At 37.7% G+C, this 13953-nt stretch overlaps 1 protein-coding gene across 1 annotated transcript; it reads left to right on the top strand.

The window, feature by feature from the left end:
* Positions 1-1005: 1005 nt before the first annotated feature.
* Positions 1006-2593, top strand: CXCR4 (chemokine (C-X-C motif) receptor 4; the record flags this gene model as incomplete). Its single annotated transcript, XM_010180620.1, has 1 exon — positions 1006-2593. A coding segment is annotated over one exon (1062 nt), but the record flags the coding sequence as incomplete, so codon positions are not given.
* Between the last annotated feature and the right edge of the window lie 11360 nt (positions 2594-13953).

Raw genomic sequence — 13953 nt, forward strand, 5'->3', positions numbered from 1 at the left:
TAACGCCTGGGCAGAGCTAGTGCGTCCGAGGGGGAAGCGCTGCGGAATCCTCGGGGCGCGTCCTGCGCGGAGGTCAGGGGTTCGTGGTGCACAGGGCATGCAAACTCAAATCTGAAAACCGGAGGAATTGTACATAGCCAGGTGGCACTCGCACGCCCGCCCGCCTGCAGTGCTTTTGAGCGCGGTGGCCAAAACCGTTGGTGGTTTCCTGATGCGCTTTCATGCCCTCACCAGAGTTTCGCTTCCTTTTTCCACTGCTGTGCGTGGCTGAGCAGTCTGGGTACAGCCCGGCACCCCCCAGATCAGCCCCAGCCCTGCGACCACAGAGGGTGGGGAACAAAGGGAGGGCAACGCGGCTGGTCCTGGTGGCCCTCCATGGGCTTTGAGTTCCCCTGCTTAAGGTCACCTCTCTCCTCTTTATGGGGTTTGGGTGGTTTGGTTTTTTTTCTTGTCTCTGTGTGTGGAGCTGTCAACTGCTTCTCAGCAGGGAATTCTTGCTATTATTTATCTTTTATTACATCAGCCAAGGGTACCTTCTCTTTTTCTCCTTGACTCCATCCCCTTATTGAGAAAGGACTTTGGAGCAGCAGAATTGCTGTCAAAGTGTAATTTTTTTTTAATAGCTCTCTGTTGTAAGACTTAAATGTCATGGATAATACTCTGTGCAGACTAACCTCTTCCATCCAGCACTTTTGGGCTCTTCTTCCATAACTGAGGTGTCCAGCACCAATTATATTTCTGGGAGCAGCCATTATCTTTCTTTTCCCTTTCATCTCCTGTTCTAAGTTTTACTCCTCAGAGAAAGACAAATGATGTTTTTAATTAGTTCTTGTTTGCCATATATTTTATATACATACACATCTATATTTAAAAGTTGTGTTTTTCCATCTTGTTTTCAAAAAGTTTGCCTATTCTGTTCAGGGAACTCTTAACATCCCGTCATAGAGAGTGAGCTTTTGCAGAGGAGCTAACATCTAATTTTTTTAATTTATTTCTTTTTTTTAGCTGTCCTCTGGGATAATAATTGAATTTTCTGATAATGGCACGGATGAGATTGGTTCAGGTGACTATGGAGACTACGGAGAGCCATGCTATCAGCATGAGAATGCTGATTTCAACCGGATCTTCTTGCCCACCATCTACTCCATCATCTTCCTAACAGGAATAATCGGCAATGGATTGGTTATTATTGTTATGGGCTACCAGAAGAAGCAAAGAAGCATGACTGATAAGTACAGGCTGCACCTCTCCGTGGCTGACCTCCTTTTCGTCATCACCTTGCCATTCTGGTCTGTGGATGCGGCCATAAGTTGGTACTTTGGGAATGTTCTGTGTAAGGCAGTTCATGTCATTTACACAGTCAACCTCTATAGCAGTGTCTTGATTTTGGCCTTTATAAGTTTAGATCGTTACCTGGCAATAGTCCATGCTACCAACAGCCAGCGACCACGAAAGCTGTTGGCTGAGAAGGTGGTGTATGTAGGCGTATGGCTACCAGCTGTGCTTCTAACAGTGCCCGATATAATTTTTGCCAGTACTAGTGAAGTAGAAGGAAAGTATCTATGTGATCGCATATACCCACATGAAAACTGGCTGATTTCTTTCAGATTTCAGCATATCTTGGTAGGACTTGTCTTGCCTGGTCTAATAATCCTGACTTGCTACTGTATCATAATATCTAAGCTGTCACATTCAAAAGGCCACCAGAAGCGCAAAGCCTTGAAGACAACGGTTATCCTCATCCTCACCTTCTTTGCCTGCTGGCTGCCGTATTATATTGGCATCACCATCGACACGTTCATCTTGCTGGGAGTCATCAGACATCGTTGCAGCTTGGAGACGATAGTGCATAAATGGATCTCCGTCACCGAAGCCCTGGCGTTCTTCCATTGTTGCCTGAATCCAATTCTGTACGCCTTCCTGGGTGCCAAATTCAAAACATCAGCACAAAATGCCTTGACATCAGTTAGCAGAGGATCAAGTCTCAAGATTCTATCAAAAAGCAAACGTGGGGGACACTCTTCTGTTTCAACAGAGTCCGAGTCTTCAAGTTTCCATTCCAGCTAACGCTGTTCCTTGCCATCATTTTATAAACAGACACTTTAAAGCTGCGCAAGATTTTGGAAAAATAAGACTGACCATAATGTACAGATTTATTTACAGTTGGAATTTTATATTGTTTCTTTTAGTCTCTGTGAAGTTTAATTGACTTATTTATATAAAAAAACTTTCGTATTGATGACAAACTGTCTAGGCAGGTCCTGTGGACAAGTGGTTAGTTCACAAAAGTTTTAGTGCTTGTTGTATGTATAGGTCTGTGAACTAAACACTTCTGGATTGTAGCAAGTGACTGTTTAAGGTTTAGAAAATATTTCTCTGTTGTTTATATGTAAATGTTTTCAGTGTTGCTGTTAAATTCTTAAAAATTTTGGCTGGAGTTTTTTACCTTACTACAAGATGTTTGGTTTACAATAGCTTAACTCTGCTGTAGAAATGGCACTTATAACCAAAGCCTCCTCTGTTACACGCTGGTTTTTTCCCCATTCTCAGTAATTGAAGATTTGCAAAACTTTCTGTTCAAGGTAAATAAAAGTATATGATAAAAAGTTGTTTTGAGTGGTATTTTATTTCTGGTAACATGTCTTTCTCAATGCTTTTATTTACAATTCTCAGTGCACAATAATTTCTCTGAAAATAGCGGGGCTCTTGTATGAAAAGCAGGAAAATGAGTTTCAGCACATACTGATCATTCAGTTGACACCTGTGAGTTCCAAGTCATTTGCTTTTTTCACCAGAATACATTCACTCCAGTTAACATTATCTTTGGAATTACTTAAAACGAAGAACTTCTTGAGGGTGAAATACCAACAAATGAAAACCAATCTATTTAGGCAGTTGCTGAAGTTTACAGCCTCTTAGTAGCTGAACTAAGATTACTGTATGTGACTAACCTTTATGCCATGCATATAAAGTCAATCCTACATTTCTTATGCCTTTTGCTGTTCTTCTAAAGTTAGTTCACATCTTAATAATAAGCAAAGTAGTTGAATCAAAGCCATTTTGCTATTAGACATAGCATTTGGACTAGAAATAGTTATTGGTGTATCTCCTCTGCAAGATAAGTTATTTTTTCCTCTATGGAGCTTTCTCTGTCCTGTCTACATACAGATTTTTCTTAATATAATCTTAATAATATTTTTAAAAATCCAGAATGTGTACCAGTTCTTTTTAATTTACTTTTTTTTAGAAGGAACCATCCAGACTATAAAATTTGCAATAATTAATATAGAGATCTTATTTAAGTTAGTTATATCTTCATGTTGGTAGAGTGCATTCAAAAGTAATGAATACCGAAGAGGACAGAGCTACTGATGATATTTGTGTGTTCCTACATTAAAAAAAACACCAAACCAAACAAAACAAACCCAAACCAAGCACCACTGTTACCGATCTATAAATAATTTAACAGCTTGGAAGTCAAAAAGAAAGAAAAAAATAGTACCAACTAGTCAGACAGGACTGAAGTAAGAAACATGACTATTTCAATGATACCACCCAGAAAGAGTGAGTTTTCACAAGCAGAGCACCCTAGTGATTTTGTGGAGCTCGTAGCACTATGTTAAAGTTTACATTAAATTGCATGTTTTATTTTGGATATTTTCTTAAATACAAGGCCTTTTTGTTTTCAACTTTACTCCTCTCCACCTTGACTGCATCCTGCACACTTTTTCCCTTTAAATGAGGGCAGCATCCATCTGATTCTACGTTGAGCTGATTCAGTTTGCTGAACCAGCATGAAGCTAACCTGTCAGGAAAAAAAATGCTAGCAATGATGTAGTGAACTGAATGAGCTCAATAAAGAATCCAACAAACACTACGAAAGTGCAAAACTCTGGAACCTGAAGCCAGGCACAGAGAGGAGAAAGTGAGACAGAAGGAAAAGGAAGCAGGTCCCCCCTTCTAGCAACTACACTTTTAGATCAGTTCAACTCTAATGTGTATCTTCACTCAACATAGCATAAATTAACAACAGAAAAAGACATGCTCAAGAAACCAAAGGTCTCACTTTCATCAAGTTGTTCCTTGTTAGCAGAGTTGAGGGATTAGGAAAACTTGGTATAGAAGCATAACTTCTTAAATGGTTTATTTTTATTGTTAGTTTGTGTGTTTTCTTAACTTAGTGAGGGTTTGCCCATGAAGGATTTGTTGTTCCAAATGATTCTGATTTCCACCCGAGCCCAATCAATCACTGTGATTTAATTGCACTTATAAAATACTTATTGGCTATCAACACTCTGCTGCTTATTTGCTGAGGAAATGTTTAGAGCCCTTTAGCATTAACTTAGATTATTCCCATTATACTTCACAGTCAGCCAACTGTTACCACAAGCAGAGTTAGCAGGAAAGAGGGTGCAAGGCAGAATAAACTCAGCAGTTCGTATTACTGCCAAAGACCACTAAAAGGACACAACAACAACAAACAACATAAACCATTTGTGTAGAAAATAAATTAGCAAAATTGCAACATAACCCATACCCCAGAGGGATGAGACCTACATTAGTTTTATAAAACTGCCATTGTTTTCAGTAGAATTAGTGAAACTATAGACAGAAGGGTGTCTTGAAAAGGAATTGCAGGATCACTGGGGTTTTGCTTCAGCAAGGAAAATGAGTCAAAAGCCACACATATTTATTTTTAAATAACCTTATAGATCTATAAATATAACCATAATGTATATTTCTACTGTTTACAGAGCAAATATTTGCAAATTGAATTAAGACGCAATGAGGAAACACAGTAAGAAATTATGAATCCAGTTCTGTCCTTTTACCTCTGAATCAGTCAGAGCAAATCGGGCAAATTTCTCTCAAAGCCACTCAGATATAAAATGTTGGTAAAAAATATGAATTTATTCCCCTTTAAAACAAAATCACCTTTAATCAAAAGTGGTCCCAATAAATGTATTTCTTAATACGTAAATTCAGTGACAAAGGCGAATAGACCTAATTTTGTAATTTATGCATTGGATGAGTCCACACACATCAAGAACGTTCTGAAGTTTTCAAAGAGACTTTCCAAGTCTGTTCGCAAATTATTCCTCCCTAGTATACAGACTGATCACAATTACATTCTCGAAGGCATACACAATGCATAGTCTCAGCATTCTCTTAATGTCATAAAATAATAGCTGTGCCCGAGTAATTTCAAATATGCAACTCAAGATACAGAACAGAAAACAAATGTGAGTACTGGTGAGTATTGCTTTAAAAACAGTTTAAAATGTCACATGGTAATTTAAAAGATTTAAAATGTATTTACAAAGACATTACATACATTATAATGTATTTACACGTACTCCTTCCACAGAATTCAAGCACTGAGTATTTTGCCATGGTGGTTACAATGTGCTAACAGCAATGATGTACTAAAACACGGATATTCACCTAATACTATAATGCACACATTTTGAGTGCTTCAGATTAGTTAGAAATCCTTTGGATCACGCAAGGCTAAACCAAGAACAGAACATGGACATGAACTTACTTTTGCTTCCTCTGAAATGCTGTTTGGAAGTAAAGTTAGAATACTTAAAGCAGTGGGATAAAATTACGCTCTAATCCATTATTTGTATGGTATATTTTTACTCTTTCTAATCAGGTTGCACAGAGTCCACACTAGAGGAGCACGTGAAAAGATGAGTGGTGGTAGGGAGGGTGTCAGAGCTGATGCATGCAGGCTATAGATGGCAGGGAGTAAGGTGGAGTTTTTGGGTTTTTCTTGGCTAGTCTTATAACACAATCATTATACAGGGGGGTTGACTTCTATGCATATACATAAATCAAAACAAAATCACCCTGAAAATAAAAAGGAAGTAGAGGTAATAACACGGAGCCATTCATACAAATGAATGGTTTATCTTGCGATGGTTGAGCTCTAGTTGGACAATGTACAAAGTGACCACCTCTAGATGTTTGGTTGAAAAGGCCATTTTTTATATTGTTTGGGAAAGGAAACAGCATGACGAGGAAGTACTTCCTTGATCCAGGCATGCCTCCAAAATCCCCTAACAATGGAGCATTCTCATATTCTCAGAGTGCTGAAACTTAGGAAACACTTAAGCAGATAGGGCACCAGAGTTTCTGCTCAAAGGATGCCACTCCCTCACTTTATGTTTTGAAAGAGCTATACAGACTTTTTCACAGCCATAAATCACGTGTCAATTGAAATTACATCAGCACTGGGATTATTTCTTATAAAGAAGGCACAGATTTCTTAAAATGTCTTCTCTCGAGGCAACAAATTTTCTGTTACTCTTTTAATTTTCTCTGAAAAATCTTTACTCTTTAACAGGATGAAGTAAAGATCGTTTGTTTTAACATCAACTCTGTTACTGTCTTCTCACCATTCTAGTTCTAACGGGACATAGAATAAAACAATACTATGCTTATTGGTTTAGAAAACCATATATTTTAATAGCACTTGATTATAAGCATATTTTGTTTTTATTTATATATATTTTTTTACATAAATATATCTACATATGTATATGTTATGTAGATTATAAGCACCATTTCCAGTTGTTGATATAAGTGATCCAGGCTCTGTCACACCTACTAACAGGATTCGTTACTGATATAGTAGGTATTGATTAAAATTGCTATTTTCTGAAAAGGACAGGCCACTTCAGTGACATTCTGAATTCAGAAAGAGCAGTGTACCTAAAGAATTATGCTTCTTAAAGTGTATAACCTTACAGCCCAAATCAATTACAAATGAAGATTATGAGTTCCTCTGATTTCAGCTGCAGTCCGAGATCTGCAAGAAAATAAATCTTTCAGTATGGAGCAGGTGGAATTGTTCTGCTGAACATAACAGAAGTAAATTTTCAGCAAAATGGTTTTCTCTTACCGAAGGCATGCAAGGTTTGCATACCCAGCTATCAACAGCCCGATAGTCATTTGTCTTCAGTGGCATAGTGTTTGAAATAAAGTTTAACATTTTAAATATCCTTATCTTTTGGAATTCACACTAGGAACAGATTCTCACTACACAAACATGTCAAACTAAGTAAAAATGCTGAGGGATTTTTTTGAAGGGTTACATTGTGAAGAGATCTTTGGCTTCTGTTTTGGTGTGGGATTTTGGGGGTTGATGCTGCCTTTTGTTTCTACTGTTCTCTTCTCACAGCTTCTATTCTACTTGACTTTTCCTTTAAAAATATACCTTTACAGAATTTTTCATGGCTCTGTTCTGTTAAGACTACACACAATATCCTGGGCAAGTAAGAAAAAGTAAAGAGACTGTTCAAAGAAAAAATACAGCCTTCACAACTCTTTCTATTTCTTATGTGCATTTCCCTTCCAACATCTGCTTTTCTTTAGCCAAAAGACAAATTACTTCTATATTGTATGAAAAGTTTAAACTCAAAGTTGGTTGAATTCTCAAGTTTCTTAAAGTGCAGTCACAGCACACAGGCTGTCCATAAATAAACTCTCACTACTGATGCCCTCTGTGAGACTACAATAAGACTGGACAGCAATAATTGTCGCTGCTAATACTCCTTATGTGTCACCTTGCCAAAGGTGAGCATGACACACCTCAACAGACATGACAAAAAATAAACCTGAAAAGTACAAATAGAACATCTTTCCTTAACTCTCCTTTCACAACTTCTCAGCCTTTTATTGGACATCACGCTTGTCACCTTTCTTATGGTTACTCCTTTTCAACATTGCCCTCTCTTAGGCTAATATTTGCTTTCTTTTCCTTGGAGAAAATATCTAACATTTAAAATATCTTTAAAACACTCATTCTGCCAAGTCTGTCTACATGAGTTCACTAAAGAGAAAAATGTTGGTATATTTGATATTAGAAGATGAAACTGAGGCCTCAGTTTCCGCAGATCAGTTCTGTCTCTAAAGTCTGTGGAAAGTAAGAGAATAATTCTGTTTTTTCATATATATGTTTTAATGTGACAGCAATAGCTGTCTCGTGACAATATTAGGTTCATTGCAAGCCTGAAATCTATTATTCCTGCTCTTTGGGGAAGGAATTACATCTCTTATACGAGTATTGAGTGCACTGTTGGAACTCAGTACAGGAATGCGTTGGTAAGCAAAGCCAGAGTCTGTAACACAAATAAAAGGGAAGAAGGGATTATTGTACAAGGGCATGGTTTCATGTCAGATTTAACTTGACAGCAAAGTAGATTTAATGAGTTCCTGCCCTCCCTTACCCCCTATTTGCTATCTTCCTTTCCATGGCCTTTCAGGTCATGCTTGCCACCCTCCTTTCCTTGTTCTCTTTCTCCCCAGCCCCATTTTGGGGATTCTTTACCAGCACTACCCTGCATGAAACTGGGCATTAACAATGCACTGACACAAGGCAACTCAGCTGATCTCCTAATCAGTAGGCCCAAGAAGAATAGTCTCACACCTCACAGTCCTCTTCCTTCTTTCCTTTACTCTTAACTATGCATGCCCTCAGCTCTCCTGCTCATGAGACTCCTCGGCAAGCCAGTTCAGCTCTTGAAGATTGGAGTTTCGCAGGAATTTGAAGCTATTTAACTTCCTCTGCTGGTCTTCAGCCTCCCTCCCTCCTCATTCTAATCCTTTCATTTGATATCTTCAATACACTCTGATTCTTAGTCCTGTGGACCTGTGTCCTGCTGTGCAATATCTATTGAATCAGTCACACTTCTTTAGAACAGACTTAATTGACTAAATAGATAGACAGTATCTATTTTTTCCTAATTTATTTTACACCATTTTAACTAAATTAATCAGCTCAAAATGAGGGCTGACTACATTCAAGATAAAAAAAAATAAGCAGTCAGACACATGGCTCAGCAAAGAAAGAAAAGTTACAACACAGACTTTTTTGCGCTTTTTCTTTCAGCAGCAATGAGCTCTTAATTTGACTTCCTGTATTTGTGAAGCCCAGAGAAAACGAACCAACAAAATCAAGTGAACAGATTTCAGCCAGCACAGTGAACTGAATTAGTTCACCAAGAAGTCAAAAGCCAGAGCAACTGCAAGAGAAAGGGTGGAGTCACGCACCTGGGACTTGGGGGGTTTGCAAAGAAGTGGGACCCTGTCTTTCAGGGGCAGCAAGCTGTGAGACTGGTTTAGTTATCTTGTCAAAACTTCCTTAAGTAAACAGCAAACTGTTAAACAAACATAACCCAGTTCACAGGTAGAGGGTAAGAAGTGGAACAGGTATGGAGAGAATGGATGCCTCTCTTTAAGGGAAGCAAGCCCTGCTTCTTTCATCACCAAAATACTATTATTGGGTGACTGTATGACCATGGTCCTGCACAGGACTTCTCCCTGAAACAAGGCCCAAGAAAGAGGCCTTGAATAGAAGCATTTTAAACTAAAGAGATCTGTAATAATGTGATTAACCACGTTCTTGATTATAACCTGTATCATTCATCAGATTTAATGTAGCTATTTGTTAAAACACGCTGTAAATTCACATTCTTATATATAGTCAAAAGGGCTTTTTGAATGTGATGGATGTTTGTATGACTTTTAAAAGCAGAATCCTTGAAAAGTAGAGAGCAGGTTTTCTCCTATTTAACAACCACTAAATTTAAACAGGGTTTCTTATTAAAAAAACCCAAGTCATTTAGTTTAAGTATTATGCTGTGACTTTCTCCTTATAATTAACCCATCAACTAAGGAAAGAAGAAATTGCCTCTTGGTACAAAATCTTCTTAGGAAAAAACATTAGATCCCTGCCTCAAATGAGATAGTACATTTGGGATATGTGGAGCCGCATGGCTCTCCTATACCCTGCAATGAAGGGGAGAGAGCCTGGCAACTGCATGAATATTCAGTATAGTGTACACCAATCCAGCAGTCTAACCATGCATCAGCCCAGAGAATAAACAGTCAAGAGAGCCACAGATCTTTGAATCTAATCACTCTTGCTTCTTCCTACAAGCTAATATTATTGTAATTATTAAGAATTAAGAGGATTATTAAGAAACTCCACCCCCTCATCAAGCACTTTATGGGGACTCTGTAGTAAAAACTATGACAGATGAAGGATACAAGATCCTTTGTCTGTGATATTTAAGAATCACTCTGCTACCTAGGTTTTTGAAAGAGATCCTGTTAATTCATTCACCAGTTTCAGTAACAATTAGAAACCAGAACAAAGATTTTTGTATCTCTTTAGAATACTTCCAGTTTCTAAAGGTAAACTATTTTAAAATCCTCTGTTCTTAGTGTCACACACTTCAGTCTGCATATACTCTTTCGGTTGTAGGCCAAACTGGGCCCATTATGCCCTCCAAAAGCCATGCCCCTCCTGCAAGGAAAATGAAGGTGCAGCTACCTGAAGTGGAATAAGGTATTGAAATGCTGAGGTTACACTACCTGAGCTGACAGTGGCACTGTTTGGTGACATTAACCGAGTTCAGAAAACAATGCAGACAGAGAAGCAGCTGTGATAACCTGTTTCTTTATCCATCCTGACTATTCTGACCACTGGGCTTTATAATTAGTCTCTCTTTGACTTAGTGAATATTTATTTATGCAAAGTTACACATTTTCAAAAAGACTCACAAGGCAAAAGCACCCTAGCAAATACAATACACGGAGATTAAGCACCTTCCCAGGAGAGAGTGCGCTCTCTTTGAGTGCGTGGAAACCCGAGCTTTTGCACCGGTGTCCCTTAACAGGGGACACTGTTTTTCGCCAGAGGGCTCCTCCTCCTCCTCTTCAATGTTTTGCATAGGATTAAGTCTGCGTTTTAAAAAGCACCTATAGGAGTAAGCACTGTCCTTTGAAAAAAGCTGAGAAGTGCTTTGTTTCTGACTTCTGCTGGGGGTTAGACAGATCTTACTTTGTCACTTGGAACTATCAACTCTGAAATAGTTCTGTGCATTAGCAGCAGTAGATATTTAGGTACTTAGATGGGCTAGAAATCAACAAAAGCTTCTTAAGACTCATGTTTAGATCTAAGTGTCCATATCATTTCTAGAAATGTAAATTTATCTTGTAAATCTGTCAGTAAATGGAATCTAGAATACTACAGGACTCTGTCCCACATTAGCAAAACAGAGCTGCGGATGATACTCATACACCAGTAATTCAGGATCTACACTAGAAATAATACAGCTACAACATGTTTTCTTCCTGATTTTTTTCCTCACAAACTCTATAAACTAATGGACAGCTTACCCTGACAAGCTCTTCAACCGCTGGGGTACACTTAATCCTGAATCAGCAAAACCTGAGAATAACTCTCAGCTGCTTGAAATGGAATTATTTTCTGATGACTGGACTTAATCCAACCAAAGGTCAGTAGAAATAAAAAATGCTGTCAGCTCAGGGTTTAATGACAGATTCTTACCTCTGTAGGCCTATAATTTCTTTAGATAGCTAAGAGGTCATGTCAATCCTAATGTTTCCCAGTTCTACAAATGCAACCATAAGCCCCTTTTAAATCAGATTACAAATGATTATTACAACTCTAAATCAAGGGAAAGACCTACCATTTTCTCTAATTGGAAAGACTAATTTTATTATAATAATTTTCTTCCCAGCTGCTTTGTATTTGTTCCATTACATTACAATAGAGAGTAAGGGTTTATGGAAAAGAAACAGTTAATTGTTTAAGACTTGGAAAGGATGGGAAATTAGTTCACATATGCTGGTAGCTACACTTCAGCTACACTTCTATTGCTTTTGAACTGTAAGTATCTTCATATACAGTACATGATTATTTCACTTCTAATTTAAAGTAGCTGAGAAGACTGTGTAACCAGATAGCTTATGCTGTTCTAACATTTTAAAAGATCTTATTCTGTCCAAAATAGGCAATTGATAAAACCACCTGAAGTAAAAAGCTAGTAATTCAAGTTTTACAGGTCAGTGAGCACAAAGTGGTAAATGGTTAATGCAGTCAGTATCCCAGTGTGATTTTGCACTGAAATAATACCAATTGACATAGCCTCCAAAGTGAATCTTGTCAACAAACTCCCCTTGCGTTATTAAAATCATTGTGGTAACTAAATAATTTTTGATTATAAAAAATAAGTAGCTTTCCAAATATGAAACAGGCCAAATATAGATTCTGTGTAGCTTTGCTGAATCCAATGTTTAATTATTTATTAGATATCAAATGTATAACATCTGTGTAAGAAGGCTGACATATGTTAGGACCTTTGACTTTGATATACAAAAACTATCTGCTGAGTTAGGACTCTCTCTATAAATTAATTAGATAAACATGAGTTTAGCATGTATATTCTTCTAAGTCTTTGCTTCCCTAGAGATGAAGATAATGCTTATACAAAGAACACAAGACTGAATGTATGAATAGATCCCTTTTGTCTTTGAATTCACAAGGTTACACTTTATGCCTTCTTAACTTTTAAGCGGATGGCTTTCACAGTTAAAGGATTTCACAGTCTAAAGGTTAATTTTCCTCTCCTAAGCTGTTCCTGAGACTCTTGTCAATATTACAGAAAATTACAACAGTATAACTACCTAGATGTTGTTTCTTTGGCATAAATTTCATATGCAAGGCCTCAAGCAAGAATATTCTTCTGGAAAGATACATTGTTTGTCTTCTTCATTCATAAACACAAGCATACAGGCTTACACACACAAATCCAACTGATTATACTTTGGGTCATAATAATGTATTTTTGATAGGATTTCATTTATGTCCTTGACTGTACTTTTGAGTTGGAACCCTTCTAAAACTTTTTATTCCAGCTGCTTGTCATTTCACTACATAATAAAAAATCATTTTCCCTAACATTCCTACTACCTCTACAAAGATATTTCTTTTTTCTCAGTAAGATATGAAGTGTAGTCTTTTATCAACAAATGGGAAGGGTCACAGTTGATCTTCTAGTGAAAGTGCAGAGCCTTTTCTCCACAATATTTTTATTTCTCTAGATGTCCCTCAGTAGAGATCCACAGTTTTGATTTATGATTTGTTACAACTTTGCAATAGAAAAGGAGTAGTTTCTAGGCAAGTATGCAAAGTCATAAATTGTGCCCATCCTCACTACTGAAAAGGTATAATCTTCTTCCAAATAAGGCTGCATATTGCAGTATATCCAAGGAAACTAGAGAAGCAGACATGTGCCAAGAGCATCGAATAGCATTCTTTGCCTGAGTAGTGCCCATAGTGACATGCATGCAAAAGAACTCTAGCTTTTTCGAAAAGCAATGCTGAATAAAAACTCTTCTCATTCAAGATAGAGGCCTTAAGGAACATCCTGCATGTTAACAAACATCTTCAGATAATGCCTAGTTTGATGCTCATTTCCTAGTTATTCACAGACTCTCTTAAATGGAGCTCTTTCACTTCTGCAGCTTAGCCTTAGGAAATCCTGCAAGAACAATGTGCAACTGAAATACACACAGGTTTCCCAAATGGTAGCAAGACCCATTGATGCTGCTTCAGATAGCACCAAGACAGTGAGTTACAATAATAGCTAAACAAGAAAGGGTCTTGTTTTTATAGGAGTGATTTGGGCTCAAGCTTTTTTCCTTTCAATTCGTAGTATATTATGTAAAGTGTCCCTCAGTGAAGAAGATATTTAGCTGCCAAACTGCATCACCCTTCCTCAAGTATTTCAGTGGACTGAATTTCAAAACCACCTATGGAATTGCTTACTCACTAAATAAGCATCCTCATTTACTCTTGGTGAAGTAGCCTGGAATCTCCTTACAGATGCTGAAGGTCTGGTAATAGAAAGATAAGCCTAAAATATTCTATTTCTAAAATCAGTACCATGGCAATGACAAAGTTTTACTAATTAAGGTTGATTTATTGCTGTAGAAGATGCCTGGTTTGATGCTCCTGGACTCTGTACAGCCCATGCACATTTACAGAAAAACTGCAGCACCGAGGGTGTCACAACTTTCTTGGGACTACCTCTGTAAACAAGGGAAAATCCTCAGGACTCCTAGATTATCCAG

The sequence above is a fragment of the Mesitornis unicolor genome, unplaced genomic scaffold (assembly GCF_000695765.1).
Source record: "Mesitornis unicolor isolate BGI_N332 unplaced genomic scaffold, ASM69576v1 scaffold31063, whole genome shotgun sequence".
NCBI classification, from domain to species: domain Eukaryota; kingdom Metazoa; phylum Chordata; class Aves; order Mesitornithiformes; family Mesitornithidae; genus Mesitornis; species Mesitornis unicolor.